Source organism: Watersipora subatra, chromosome 1 (assembly GCF_963576615.1).
Source record: "Watersipora subatra chromosome 1, tzWatSuba1.1, whole genome shotgun sequence".
In the NCBI taxonomy this organism is placed as follows: Eukaryota; Metazoa; Bryozoa; class Gymnolaemata; order Cheilostomatida; family Watersiporidae; genus Watersipora; species Watersipora subatra.
Genome location: NC_088708.1, coordinates 62677925 through 62693955, shown reverse-complemented (window position 1 = coordinate 62693955; position 16031 = coordinate 62677925). Strand labels below are relative to the sequence as shown.

General features: G+C 32.7%; 1 protein-coding gene across 1 annotated transcript; it reads left to right on the top strand.

The window, feature by feature from the left end:
* The first annotated feature begins 1061 nt into the window (after nucleotides 1-1061).
* LOC137390137 (receptor-type tyrosine-protein phosphatase alpha-like) lies at nucleotides 1062-14152 on the top strand. Its single transcript, XM_068076412.1, has 16 exons — nucleotides 1062-1079; nucleotides 2194-2284; nucleotides 2629-2702; nucleotides 2917-2953; nucleotides 3431-3528; nucleotides 4090-4215; nucleotides 4509-4657; nucleotides 5185-5320; nucleotides 8012-8158; nucleotides 10282-10378; nucleotides 11559-11617; nucleotides 11719-11838; nucleotides 11953-12087; nucleotides 12449-12600; nucleotides 13244-13379; nucleotides 14078-14152. The coding sequence occupies exons 1-16, from the start codon at nucleotides 1062-1064 to the stop codon at nucleotides 14150-14152; spliced, it is 1650 nt and encodes a 549-aa protein (XP_067932513.1).
* Nucleotides 14153-16031: the final 1879 nt, after the last annotated feature.

Below are 16031 nucleotides of genomic sequence, written 5' to 3'. Positions count from 1 at the left end.
AAAGTAGCGAGCATCTATATTTGATACGGGGTCTCCGGTAAAACCCAAAGTGTTTATCATAAACTAGTACTACGATAAGTTTTATATTGAGCTTTGAATTGACCAAATTTCATGGTTACGTCATCGAAATAAAGAGATTCTAATCTACGGCAGCTTTTCGTTTTTGAGCTTTTAAGAGCTTGTAATTACATTTCCACATATTTGGCACTTACAACACAACAGATTGAGACATGGTGTGTCTTTTGATACTAAATAACTGTAATGTGAATTTTGTTGCAAGTCAACCTTTAACCAAAATAGATCAATAGTTGTTCCTTATGTATATGTACAAAATAGAGGGTGATGGTGAGGATGCTACCAAACTGTTTCTTCATGAGCTTGCTCATTGAGAGGCGTTTACCCATCATATATTTTTGGAACGTGAAATGCCAGGATAATCATGGTAAAAGTGCTTTGTTGAAATATTTTTTTATTGTATTCATTTTTTCATACAAGTAATTTATTCTATAGTCATTTCCAACATTATCACTGGGTCATGTTACTGTAAGTGTCTAAAATAGGCGTTTATAATACCACAGATCATTGCTTTTCTTTGAAATTAAATGCAACTCGGTAGCAACAAACATTAAATTTATCAATTGCAATTCTATATATTGTGCCACTTTAGTGGCAACAGAAGCTCTATCCTTGACAACTAAAAATTATATCACTTGATAAGTTTGCTGTTGTGCTGAATACCAACTTGGAACACTCTTTACAAATAGTTTTATTACGATTGATTCAGTTTATATTTGCAGGAACACCAAGGGCCAACTAGTAAACAACCAATTTCTAATACTTTGTTCAGATTCCTATTGGGTACCTCGCTGACTGGCTGGTGCAAAATATAACTCTTGCGCTTTTAATATTTAAACAGCAACAATATAGTTACTTTAATTGTTCTAAAATTATGTATAACCTTGCTTTTAATTATCGCTTTGAACATAAACAAATATGATTCATGCAAGACAATTATTTCTTATTGAACAAAGTGACCTGAACAATGTTGGCTAATTTGCAATATGTTTGAGGGTGAAGAAGTGAGTAACTGTTTTTACTTGGTTTTATGACCTCTTTAAATTTCATGTTTCACATTGTTTATTTGATATCCAGCTACGACTCGATGCAAACATTTGGGTTTTTAGCAGATTTGCAAACTACAGTATTTAGTGTTTTTTATTAAAGAAAAAATGTTTGTGTTACACTAGCCTGTGATTGTCCAAAACATTTTTTTATATTATATCGGATATGTAAACACTTTATTAGAGAGATTCAATTAATTATCAAGCAGATGTCTAGATTCATAGTAGGTTTCAGTTACTTTCAATTTTCTTACCTCTTACACTAGTTAGTATCCAACATTATACGCTGGTTGTATTTATAGCTGTGTAAAGCAGTTAGCAATTATTTTTCTATAAACACAGTTTTATGTAACCGAATGTTCATGTTAACAGGTTTTTGTTTAACTGTTTTTATATTATTTAATTTAAATGATGCTTTTGTTCATTGTTCTTACTTTTTTTTGCTTTTGATATTAATATTTAGTTGGTACCTAAAACTTTATTCTGACATTGCATGCCCGAATAATATTTTTTTGTCGGCCCATCACTTTTTGGAGTAGTCATAAAGTGTTGAATACAAAGCTATTATTTTTATGATTTGTATTTTACATAAGCCACAAAAATCATTCCAAATAGTTGGCATTGCCTCAAAAAACTTAACTGAAATTTTAAGCATTTCCATCATATGAATAACTACTTTTAATTCTGTATTGGTCTGTATTTATCATAGAGAAGCCTGCAAACTTGAAGTCAAATCCTAGACCAGTTCCAACAAACCCTACTCTTTATCCTACAAAACAAGCAATACCACTGGCTCACCTCACAGAATACATCTCAGATAAGGAAACTATTTTCTCTGAATACAATGTAAGATTGATATAGTTGAGTATTTTTTACTGTGGCAATTAGATGATATAATTTTTAAACCCACTCACTAGCCTAGATGTAAATATTAGCAACATCAAAGCACTTGAGTAACAGCAGTGTGACATGTGTGAATAGTGGCAATATTAATAAACCGAACTCTTGTTAAGTACTAACTAAGAACAACAATTAACAATAACATGCTTGAGTTTTATTTTATTAAATTTAGGACGTTCTCCAGAAGATGCCAAAACCAACAATGGATGTTGCGCAGTTGCCAGAAAACCGTGGAAAGTGTAAATACATAAATCTCTATCCAGGTTAGTCCCTTTTGTTTTGTTGCGCTTGCTTTCGGATTTTTATGTATCAATAGACAAACAATAATTTTGAAGCCAAAAATGACTGGCCTGTTTTCATACCAGTTATCAACTATTTCAAGTGTTTTAAAGCAGACACAAATGTATGCAGATATTTGTTGCCACAGGTGAAGTAAGTTTAACACACAAAATTCTAATAAATATTCTTTTTAAGAAGCTTGTGATAATCTGTGTTAGTTTCCTTTCCGGTACTAATTTAACGCAAAGCAGATATTTTGTCCACATGTCTTTGTTGTTTTGCTTTTAAGGTAAAATGTTTTATTTATGTTATCTTTTATCAATTTTAGAGGATGGACACAGGGTAATCTTAGATAAGCCAGAAAGTAATGAAACAGACTTTATCAATGCTTCCTTCCTTGAAGTGAGTCATTGTTTTACCAGTGTCTCTGACAATGGTTGTATATAGGGTTTTATTACAGTGCCTAGCCTTTTCACATGCGCATAACTCACCTCTATATTATTAAGAAACATACAGCTTGGCTTTTGCCACTGCTAAACAAGAGATGATGGATGCCTAAATGACCAGTCCATGTTATGGAGTAGTCAATGGCTAAAATAAGCATTTTCTTTTGCAGGGTTACGATGAAGGGGAGTTGTTCATAGCTGCGCAAGGTTGGTAGCTATGCAAATAATTATAAACTGTGTTATTTAGAAGTAGGATCCAGCTGCACCTGTTGTTATTCAAAACACAGGTTAAGGTTTGGTGTTTAAATACAATGTCTTACATTTTTTTGGCAGTATGACAACTATTTTTCAAAAAGTTCACAAAACCGTGCAAATGACTACAATATACCCTTTCAATAGTACATAAAAAACTATATAAGCAAAGCAATATATAAGTTTCGTCGCCCAACTACACAACATGGTTTTGAAGAAACTAAACACAGTAATAAAAACACTCAAAATCATAACTAAATGCTCAAAGTGAATACATCATGGGTGACCTTACAAAAGATCGCTTGTATACCAGTGTTGGAAATGATTCCACATATAAGCAACACATTAGATACATCAGGTGTAAAACTAATTTATTAGTTTGCAACACCATGTTATAACAATGGCTAAACAAATTTACCTTTCTATTTTCAGGGCCTCTAAAAACTACAATCAATGACTTTTGGTTGATGATCTTCCAGCAAAGACCAAAGGCTATAGTGATGGTTACAAACATTATTGAGATGGGCAGAGTAAGTAGGGTATAGCACCCTCTCACTCAAGTGATAGATTGTAGCAGCATAATTTTTAGTTTCATGTATAAAACTGTTAACTTGTAGAAAATACATGTATATCAGATATGTGCAGCTTATAAAGTAGGTAGTTAGACTAATTGGTTGCATTTCGACACACATCATCTTTTAACATTGTTTAAGGAGTAAATGTTTGCTCAGATGATTTTACCATTTATTTAAATTTGTTGTTACTAGTTTGAGAAACTGTTTCATGTTCCATGTTGCAAGAATTCTACATTTATGTTAGCTGTTATGTCAAACAATCATAGACTTCCTGTTTCTGGTTGTGATTTCTAAAATATGGTCAACTTGAGTGAGGGAGATAACTCCCTTTAAATGTTTTGAGCAAAGTCATACATGTATTACTCTTCTGTCACACATACATAATACTTCTAATGTAATACACTATTAGGCTATATAATATTTTGTGTGCCAGAGTGAATAGCTACCATATTTGCCTCTGGTTGCAAAATACTAAAAAACACTCAGTATATTCCTGTGTTTTGCTATTGTATTCAGCACAAGTGTGAACAGTACTGGCCAGATGATGTAGGTGGTGTGATGAAGTTTAGAAACATCAAGGTGACACTCACTACCTGTGATATTTGGGCTGATTATGTAGTCAGGTCTCTCTCTGTTACAAAGGTAATTGTGAGATACTAATAAACATTGTATAGTTAAAATTATTGCAGCATAAATCTGTTACCACAGTAATTGTGACAGACCAATATTTAGCTAGAATTATTGCAACATAAAAACTAGCTGTCCGGACTTTTTTAAACATATAATACTGTCAATATTTTGTGAAGCTGCTGTATAGTTCAGATAGACTAAAAAACTTTGTTACCTAAGTATCAATAAGCGACCTTATAGATCAATGAAGTTCCTAGTTTCAGTGAAATTGATCAGAGCTTTGAACAGTTTCTTATTTTTTATAGGGAGGTGAAACATTTAAAACCAAACAGTTTCATTTTACCTCCTGGCCAGATCATGGTGTGCCGGCAGAGATGAGGCCATATGTGAGTTTCTACAGGAAGGTCAAAGAAGGTACTCAGCATCTCACCGGACCTATCCTTGTTCACTGCAGGTAATATTGCTTTTGAGGGTTTTTCAACCACCAGTTAACTGTTTTGTGAGAATGTCATTGTCTGTTGTGTTACAAACTTTGTGCTGATAATGCTCTCAAGCACACAATTATTTTAGTACACTTTGACAAAGAAAACTTTTTAAAAGACTTTTTCTAATTGTAATGTTAGATTATCTAGTTTTAAATACATTTAACTTGATCATAAAACATTTTAGTGCAATTAAAGAACTTTAAATAAGGAATAGTTCCGTAATGCTTGAGAATGTTTTTAGAGAAGCATTTTAAAAGTTTGTAACCATTTGGTGCAGTTTTTTTTCTTTTTAAATATCAAAAGATGTATGCAAATTTACTAAATTTTTTAAGCAATATTTTGTTTTTGTGGCCATGTTCTGTCTATTTTGGATCAGCACATTTCAAATGACTCAATTTAAGTTTTCATGACTGAACATGCCAAAGCTTTAAGTAGACATGCAATGTTCTCAACAGTTTTTCAGTGAGAGAAACCTAACATGTTATTCTTGTTTTAGCGCTGGAGTTGGACGAACTGGTACTTTTATATCCTGCTGGAATTTACTGAAGGAAGCAAAGAAGACACAAGCAGTAGATGTACTAGGATGTGTGGCAGCTATGAGACTGAGGCGACCATGCATGGTGCAGGTCAAGGTCGGTATAAAGGGCTTCAATTCAGTAGTTGAGTGCACTTCATCATTATGTTAACGACCTTTAGCAGACTGTAGTAGATATATTTGTGTAAAGCTAGCTAGTGTGCTGTTCACAATTACTGCTCGTTTGGGAAGACGCTAGCTACGTAAGTATTGAATAGCTCCTTATTTACGGATGTTGATGTGTGATGGTTGTATTCCATGATTATGTCAAATAAAAATGCTTGAAAATTTCAGTTTTAACATAGCTGCGTCAAGGTCAAACATTATTAAAAATTTGATACCGTGGTGCTCCGCTTATGAAATCGGTTTTATAAGCGACTTAAACAAGGTCTTCTACAGCAGACCTTGTTTAAGTCGTGGTAACTAGCAATTGCACAATATTTTACTATCGTTACTTTTTTTCTGTCAAAATTTATGGTTGATATATTATAATTTATTTATAGTTTGATGAGAGATTTGTACAGAAGTAAACTGTTCATCAAACTGAAAATTGAAATGCCACCGAAATAGATTTATGTCATGGAGATACAGCTCTTTTTATGTATAACTTTAATAGTAATTATTTGTGAACACACACTGTTGGTGCATTTACAGGAATTCAGAAAGTGCTTTTGTGTAAAATCTTTGGAAATTCAATCTTTGATTATCCAGAACTTGTTTTGGTTACTTGTATAGAGTCAGTATAACTACATTGTTAACCCAAAGAATAAAGCAAACACTTTACAATTGCTATCAGATATAGCAAAACTAGCATCAGCAAACTTCTGATTCTAATTGATAGAGCTAAAAGCCTTACACTGAATGCCTCAGCATTTAATGCTTCTGGTTACATATAACAACTCTTAGAGGAAACTTAAACCATAACTGTCACATACAACTTTTATCATATTTTCTAGGTAAATTAGACACACTGATTCTGATTTTGTACTCAAAATAAAGATTTGGCCACTAACCTTCAAAATCACGAAAGCTTTTTTAAAGTGTATCAATATTCGTCTCGAAAACTACACAATCGGCATAACAACCTCTGCCCATAAATATGTGACGTAGCCTAGCTTTTTTAGGAACGGAAGTTAAGTATGTTTAGTCTGATTTAGAACAATAGAGATGGGTGGCTTAAAACCTATTATTATCTAATTTCAGCCTTTTAAAATATACTCAGTATTTTATGAAAGGCAGATAAACTGTTTAAAATTGCTCGTAGCTTGTTATATGATGTTTAATAGGCTGTACGCCAAAAATAATGAGCTATAAAAAGTGTGATTTTATCACAAGTTAGCCTTTTTATCGCATTTTTTGAGCTCATTTTTAAATATGTAATGTTAAATAGCTTATCTACTTTTTAGAAAATACTGAGATTATTTTGAACGCTGAACTTAGATAATAATGGGTTTGAAGACACCCATATCTATCATTCTAAATCGGACTAAACATCACTAACTTCCGTTCTTAAAAAACTAGGTTACATCACAAATTTATGGGCGGAGCTTGTTGAGCCTATCGTGTTGTTTTTGAGACCAATATTAAAACGCTGTAAAAAAGCCTTCATTACTCTAAAAGTTAATAGACCAATCTTCATTTTCAGTGCAAAATCAGAATCAGCGTGTCTGATTTACCTAGTAAATACAATAAAAGTTGTATGTGACAGTTATGGTTTAAGCTCTCTTATAGAAATTTAAACTTTGTCAGTCCACCTTTGTCCAGCTCTGTCCTGCGTTTAGACAGCCTTCTAAATTGAAACACATAGTCAACATTTATTACTACATGTATGTATGTATATGGTTGCTTTTCTGTTTTGTTCTTTTGTACATTGTCTCTCCAATTTGGAGGAAATGCTTTACTGTAGGGTTAGTAATATTGTTCTCTGTTTTAGGGAGATAAAACTTACTCTGTATTGTCATGATAGTCTGTTTTTGGTCTGCTTGTCCAAAAATGGTAAATATTCGTGGCCGCGAGAACGCATATCTATACCGAAGTTTTTATCTATGTCTATTAAACAGGTTTCCTTTTTATGTGTTTACAAGCCCTAAAACATGCTCTTTTAAAGGTTGGAGGAATAATTTTTAGGACCAGCTAACAATTTAATTATACAAAAAACACTTTTTTACATATCAAATTTTAATTATTCACATTGTAGATCTATTTCAATATTTATGATCACAATCTTATATAGGTTTTCAAAAAACTATACTTACTACAATTGTTGTAGAAGTATTTCGGAGTTTCAGTTTTGAGTAGCAAAAATTGTGTAGTCATTAGTGTGTGAGTAGAGATGTGTGTCTCTTAGAGATCAAATATTTTTGCTTTGTTCACTGCAAGCTGAGTTTGTTAATTTTAACACGATTTGCTGCATAAACATTATTCCTACAATTTCAGTACTTACATCTCAACCCAGTGGTAAGGGGATGGCAACAGTTTTAGCCAGCCCAGTTGCATAAAGCAACTTAAGGTTGTACACCATACTTGTCATCACTAGTGACCTTCTTGGGAATTGAACCCCGACTTGCTGTTCACAGGTCATGCATTTTAGACTACTAATCCACAGCTGTAACATTCTACTGAAGATGTTCAGTGGTTCACTATCACGGATGATTAAAATAGACTATTTTTGAGAGACCTTTAAATATTTGGTGGTTAGACTAGTTTTCTGGCCAAGTTTACATTTACGCTTATTCAATTGTATTTACAGGAGCAATACTACTTCCTTCACTGCGTGGTCGATGAGATTCTTAAAACTGAGATGTTCCCATGCGCTCCACTGGGTACAGCGGCTAAAATCAATTTCTATTACGAACAAAACGGAGGAGCTAATGACACCATCACTGCTGAGTTTAAGGTTATTACATGTGTATAAACTTTCAAATTAAACTATCTGAGCATAAGAAAGTCTGACAATGTAAACAGGTGTGTGATAGTTTTTCACTGCCTATTTTGATAACCAATAATAATAGTCACTTTATATAGTTTTGGTTGTCACACCTGCGCATTAAATGCACACAAATTGATGGGTTGTTCAATATATTCAGGTTTTTGAGTTTTTACAAAAATCAAGTTCACATACCAGATTTTAATGCAAATCTTTTGGTAGATAAGTCGTTTTAAATCACATCGATTTTAAATCAGCACTCATACAAAGAAATTTGTAAAAAGATTACCAATCTAAAACTAATTGTCCAAATATTTTCTTGATTACAATTCATCCTGGTAGTTTGTACTAAGATCTTTGGGCTTTTTTTAGTTTATAAGAACATATGTTTCTATTTTTAACCTATTTAGAATGTCTGCTAAAACTTTAAGCTATCACATGACATACTATATGTCCAGCAAATCACATAATAAACTCTGTAAGAATAGAGGTTATGTTTAATTGTAACATCATAGGCTGAACTTTACTGGTCCACCTGCGCTATATCTTCAAGTCTTTTTGTACGTGCTCTTTGAAAGAAGCAACTTTGCTCGAAGAAGGTTTCATCACCATTACATCGTGGTGTCTCACAAACAGTACAATATTGCTGGATGCAAAGAAATTTTTTTTATCCTTTTTTTAAGTTAATAAAGTTGGAAAAATCAGTAATCAAAAATTAGTAGTTTTTAAATTAATGCTCTCTAAAAGACGTAGTATCACCTAAAAAAGGATCTATCACACTTTGGCGCCTTACAGACAGTAAGATTATGATAAATGTAAAATTGGGAAAGACAAAAAAAATGTTGCTGGTTTGTTTAGAAATTATTAAAGTTTGATCAACTAGTAACCAGTAAAAAACTAATTTAATATGTTTATCTACTTCTTATATGGCATTGCATGAGCATCAAATGCCTGTATATCTAGAATACTCCCAAACTAACAAAGCTAATTGAAAATCTGACTAAGAATACTCATAATAAAATGGAATAAAATCAGAATAAAATCTAACTTGTAAAATCTCCTCAATATCTTCATATATACAGCTCAGTTTTCAACATAACTGAATAAAATATTTTGATACAATGATTAGAGAAGAACATGTGTTCTATGAAACGCTAACAATAATTGAAATTCTATATTAAAAGAAACTCTATTATGGGTTTTTTTTATATTGCTAGTACATCGTTAAGTTTGATAACAGATGTATGCAGATCATGTGTCAACTGACCAATGAGCTCACATGATACGATATTAAAACTAGAACTAGTGCAAAATATGGTCTTTGCTTATTTATGGGTTAAAATTCAAAAAATGTGTTTGGTCTGTCACAATCATGTTATCTGAATGTTTGCTTATAAAACTCGGTTTTCTCAATAACTAGCAATGCAAACATTCCATTTATTTTAGAGATAATCTTTCGTTGCAATGTTGAAATAATGCAAGATCTGCTTAAAATAGTGTCAATATTTTCATCAATTTTATTTTGCCCAAATTGTTATTGGTTTTGACATCCGCTAATTTTTTTTTCTTTCTGTTTTCTCAATATTGACACCAAAATCAAAGCCCGGTCAGCTAGGGTTTGCTGAAACACTTGCTAAAATGACAACTCTCTCACACATTAGGCAAAAAAGAAAATTTACAACTCTTCATATACCTGCTTTTGTTTATGAGAGGATATTAATTGATAAGGTCAAAAGATTTTTTAGATAGCCTAGCCAACACATTGACTGACATAAAGCCTATTGTTTGTTCATTGCTTAGACTATCAACGTGATTATCCTTTATTTACTGGACAACTTTTTGGGGATTTTGTCCATTTTTGGTCTTAGAAATTATTAAATTACATGTAGGTCTCTGGTTTTAGATTTAACTCAAAATAAAAAGTACAACGTTTTGACTTCTTTAATTATGCATTCATATCACAATTGACGAGACAATTTCTTTCAAAACTGGCAACATTTTGAATATTTTTTTTTATGTTTTCTTGACTCTGTAGTCTGACTATTGTTTGCTGTGGCAGTTTATTTGTTGTAAGGTAAAGTCACTTTTTATAGAGAATAGATATGAGGTTAACAGATTTGGGTGAGAGAAGCCTGTCTGGCTCGGAGGCTAAGAATAGAGACAAGAACCGCTCTATGGAAGTTCTACCAGGTCAGTTGCAAAAGGAGTGCATCAAATTGTTAAGAATTAAATTGATAAAGGCCCACAGAGTAAAGGTGTAAGCTTATGAAGTGACAGAACTGGTTTAATTTGTAAGTACATATCATGACATGGTATAAATGTCTCCACAGATTCATATTTGCGGTTTTGTAATATTAACTCATGAGGTAGCCTTGTCTTTGTCATTATTTTCTTTCGCCTCTAATACAAAAATGAGTTTAATTCACAATGCATTGACTTGATTTACGTCAAATTTGGATCAAAAGCTCAATATAAGACCAACTAGGTAAATTGGATTTTATATAAATAATATCTAGCTTTTTGAGTTCCTAGTTATGGTAATAGAGAGGAGCTATTTACAATTGTATCATGGTTACTTTAACCCTAGCTACAACATAGCCACCATGAAATATCCTGCCAAACAGAAACTGCATTAACTAAGATAATCCTACTCCAGTTAACAGCCAGCTTTTACTTTGAAAAAGCTAGGCTAGCTAGGGTTCACTGGGTTCAAAACTTTGACAATCCAGCGTATTTGCCAGAATGTACAAATTGAAGTTGCATTTACAGACAAAATAAATAATTTGGCTTCTATTCTACTCAAACCTGGTGTAGTGTTGAACTTGTATGCTGTGCGGGAAGCATTATGCTGGCATGCAAACTTGTTTCATATGCTATAGCAATTGTTTTTTACTAATATTTACACGCTTCTTGCAGTTTGTGAATTAATATTTGACAAGTGGATAGAGATTATTGACAGCTTACATTCTGTACGCTCAATATAATAAATAGTTTTATACAAGACTCACCTGAATTAGTGAAATAATTGTGAGGTTTTATTTTTGGTTGGTGGAGACATATGTCACTTCAAAACTACTTTTTTATCAGAAAGTATTAGTTTAAAGCTTTTAATCTAGTATATTATGATATAACATACTCTCAAAACCAACATACAGACACTTCATGGTTAGTGGTGACGCTATGCTTTAACATTTTGTTGAAGGCATAAATTCTTTGACTGGGTCAGAACTTCTGCTAGATTGTTATCAGCCCAAAGTTACCCCTTAACATAGCAAAATAAAAAGTTTTGTGTCATAAACCAATGTCACTCCAGTCAAAGACTCATATCACTGGTTCATACAAGCTTATTAGCTGCCTTGTTGTGCTGTAGATAAAAGTCACTGTGTTTACATAAACCAGGGAGAGTACATAAATGCTGTACTTCTTGATGTGAGTATCATCATTGTATTTATAGTATAAAATGTTTGCTTGGTTATGCTAGCATTTTTAAAAGTAGCATAACCATAATTAAAACTTACTTTTGCATTCAGGGCTACCAGCTTGCAAGACAAATTGTTTGCACTCAGTTGCCGCTAGCAAACACGGTTGCTGATTTCTGGAGAATGGTGGAAGAACAGGAAATCAAGATAGTGGTTCAACTTGAGCAACAGGTAGGTCATAAAGTTTACCTCTCTATATTTCACATCGATCTATGCTGTTTATTCTCATAAAATAAGTTGAAAAGCAGAGATAACTTTTGTCCAATAAGTTCAATTTTATGCTAGGACACAGACTTTTATCCTGGTGTTGATGATGAGCCCATGATCTCCGCTAACTACAAGATATCTCGACTGGCCACAGAGACAAATGAATATTTGAGTTTCATTTCATTGGCCGTCACTTGTACATCCAGTAATCAGGTAGTGTTAATAAGCTGAAAGTAGTGTGTTTTTCCATCATGTGGGGGTATTCACTTGTTATGTTTGGGTTGATAGAATGAAATAAGATGTTGCTATATGAGCTAGTGTATCATTTGTAGTCATAAACTACCAACTAAATATTCAGGAGCTGCCATGTAGTCAGATACCCGTTGACTATATTATTTTAAAATCTTTCTTTAAAGAATTTGAAACAAAATAGTCAACAGGTATTCTTTAAACTTTTTATTTTTTCTTTTCGTTTATAGACGACTGAACATGGTTTTTTTTGGTACTTTTTCCTTGCCTTAAGCTGATGTCTGGTATCATTCGAACTATATCATCAGCTTCATGCTATATTCAGACAAAGACAGTGTCCTTATTGCTGACGAAAGAATGGAACAAGCATGGAGACATCAATGAGTTTCCTAACCATGCTGCTCTATTTCACCACTTGGAGGCAGTGGAAAGGCTGCGAAGGCAAAATAGAGATGGAAAGTTTTGTGTGATGGACATGTATGTATACTTACATGTACATGTACTTTCTACCATTTTATGGTTTATAGCTATATATTTAATAAAATGTTAGAATTTTATGAAAAATTTTCTAAATCGTCAAGTTGCAATTGAACAATGTTACTGTAAGAGAAAGCTTATTGGTTGCTCTAATGGCAATGAATACTTTTTTTATGAGTTGCTGATATGGTTGTGGGAAACTTTGTGCAAAAATTCAAAAAAAAAACAGTGAACTGAATGGTTCTGAAGAAACTCACCAAGAAAGAAGTCTTTTAAATCTTCAATTTTTCAATTCAGCAAAGGTTTCCTATTTAAGGCAGATTTTAAATTTGTTTTAAACAGATACCAATAACTGCGTGAGGACTTTGAGTGTTTTTCTCTCATCTTGCCAATGTTGTCGAATAAGCAAATTTGTTATTTTTGTTTTCTAAATTCGAAGCTTCATGGCAGACAAAGATTTTGAGCATTAAATATTTCTACCTTCTAAATGTAGTATCCTGGAATTATCAAGCCAACAATTTTATACTTTATTGATTCATGTTTGTGTTCGCTCATATAATTTGGTAGAGTAGATAATCCATGAAACAGCTCACTGCTACTGTACTTCTACTTGCATATATGCTTAAACAACCAACTGTTTCAGGCTTGGAACAACAAGGTGTGGGCTTTTTGTAACTGCATGCAACGCCCTGGATAAGCTCAAAACTGAACAGGAAGTAGATCTGTACAATACAGTGCTCATGGCTAGGTGCAGGAGAAGACAATTCATCTCTACTATTGTGAGATCATATTCAGCTATTTTTATGTTACCCGCTTCAATTGGCAATGCTTTCACTTCAGTTAAACAACCTATTCAATACATGAAATATCTTGATTAGTTGACATTTGTCATGACTTTTATTTTATAGTTTGAAATGAAAATAAATTTGAAAACACAAAGTTAAATTGTAAAAACCACAGGTTTCGAGTACTAAAGCTTTGGGTAGAGAGAATTGGTTATTGCTAGTGAAATGCCTATGGGAAATTTATTTGTTACATTTTAAAGAATTAAACTCCTAAAGTGTAGCTAATCACATAAGGACTCAGCAGTTTTATATCTTTAAATACAAACATTTGGAATGGCAGTAACCATAGAGATTCTAAACAAGGGGCTGTATTTTTATTGAATATGTTCAATACAAAGCATGACATGGACAAAAACTTGCAAATAATATATTTCTCTAATTACTATGAAATCATGATCGCACTTAAATTTATGGTTTACATTCACCTTTTCATAATTTATAAAACGTAGTAAATTGTATAATATACTGTACACAACGTTTTGTGTTCACACAAAGCAATAATCATGTATCAATAAAGTTATGGACTGTAAAGCTAATCGATACTGCTCAGAATAAGGCAGCATTACAACCAACCCTAAATGTTTGCTAGTAAGTTTAATTTCATTTCTAAACCAGATGATTATTCCTTTCAGGAAGAGTATACTCTCCTGTATGACTTCCTCAAGTACTTTACAGAGTCTTTCTCAGACTATGCCAACTTCAAGTAATAGGTGAGAGCTCATTGGCAGCTTCGTGCTATAAACTACCATAACTGTTGTGTACCTTATCATCTATAGCCAACAGGTTTTATATGATATTAACATTCACTGCTGTCCCTCATGTCTAACCTTTCTTGTTCTTTATTACCCCAAGGTTTGTCTGTCTTATAATACGTAGTATACATTAACCAATTTATTGGTTTCATTACCAGATCTATTACAGAGCAGGGTGATCATAATACAGGCTTTGATTGTGTATAATAATAGTTTGATGTTTCTAATGATCCAATACATATTAAACCTTTGCTGTATTTCATACCCTCTTTTTCATTTTGTGTCTGGCTCACATTTATATTAACACTGCTGTCACTTACTACTAATAAAAGTATACCTTACAAAAACTGAGTGAGTAATTTGTTACATACATGCAAATCACGACTATTTATGAATGCAATGATTAACTTTTTGCAATTCTACAAAATTATGAGCTCAGAAATAACCAAGGAATTGCCAAGAAATTGTATTCAAGTAAAAAACACATTATTGAACTGCAGCCTGAAGCACCAAAAACAATTGAAGTTTTTAAATTTTTAAACTATTTTAAATATCATTATTGCATCCTAAGTATGACAGATTTATTTTGAATCCAAGATTCGAATCCAAGTCTATGAAGGCCATATGTATATTTTGAATCATGAAAACATAAAAAGGAAGAGCAACAAATCTAATATGTTTGTAACCAGCAAGGCTAGCGGAATCAAAATCACATCATCGGGCCCATACACGGAGCTGCTGCTGGCTAGCTTTTAATCTAGACAGAGGTTCTTGGCCAGCCTTTTTTTGACTGTCTCCCATCAAATAATTCATGACAGATGTAGCATGGCAGGAGTCAAAGCTTCTCTTTATATTTGACCATTTCATCAACAAATTTTTATCATTGCATATTAGACACACTGCAGAACCAGCTCTTTTTACAAAGGCAAATTCTTCCGTTCAATCTTGCTGAAATGTGTGATACTACTCGTCTTTTGTTCTTTTAGCCATCTTTAGATTTGAAGGGTTTACCTTTTGGTCTAAAAATGACTTGTGTGGTCTCTGTGCGGCCTGAGTAGCGCGGAGTACAGAAATCATTAAAAACTTTTTGCTGCATGCCGCATCAAAAGGTTGTAAATAAAGATTTATTTTTATCAAATGAACATTATTTTTATTTGGTCTATTATTACTGTAATTTAGCATTATTTGTATTATTAATACAACTAGAAATTTTCCTGTCATACAGGCTACGACCAAAGTGATAATGGAAAAAGAAAGGGTACTGCCGGTTGAGAAATGCAATATTTGCAGTCAAATGGCACTGCAGTGCAATAGGAGAACAGCATTGGTAGCTGCAATGGTAGCTGCAATGGTAGCTGTAATGTACTGGGTTTTATTATGTACAACAAACATCAATAATGAAATGAAAAGATTATATGTTTATATCTCTCCCTGCAATAGGAGACATGCAATATTAAAAGTAAAATAGCAAGCTACTGTGTAATAAACACGACTGGGGGAAGCTGTATATCATTGGTCATGGAAACCAATATCAAGAAGTTTAAAAATCTAAACAGAATTTAGCTGGTTGTGATAGAAGTAGTTGTATATCTATAAGAAAATGTCGGCCTATTACTTAATTTTGCAGATATTAAAAATGGCTTGGCAGTACCGCGATATTGGGCACAGCCGCAGTATCATCAATATAATCTTTAGAAAAGTAATAACAGTAACATATTTCACACCATCGGTCACTGTATACTTCGATCTTATAAATTCGAGTGAATATTCTTATAATTAAATCTTATAATAATCCTATAAAACAGAATAAATATTTTTATAATTAAATATTGTT

What these genes read in the sequence shown, in the direction of transcription:
- LOC137390137 (XM_068076412.1), top strand. An exon ending in CATGCATGGTGCAGGTCAAG is followed by an intron (nt 5,321 to 8,011) that starts GTCGGTATAAAG and finishes TTGTATTTACAG; the next exon opens with GAGCAATACTACTTCCTTCA. An exon ending in TGGTTCAACTTGAGCAACAG is followed by an intron (nt 11,839 to 11,952) that starts GTAGGTCATAAA and finishes ATTTTATGCTAG; the next exon opens with GACACAGACTTTTATCCTGG.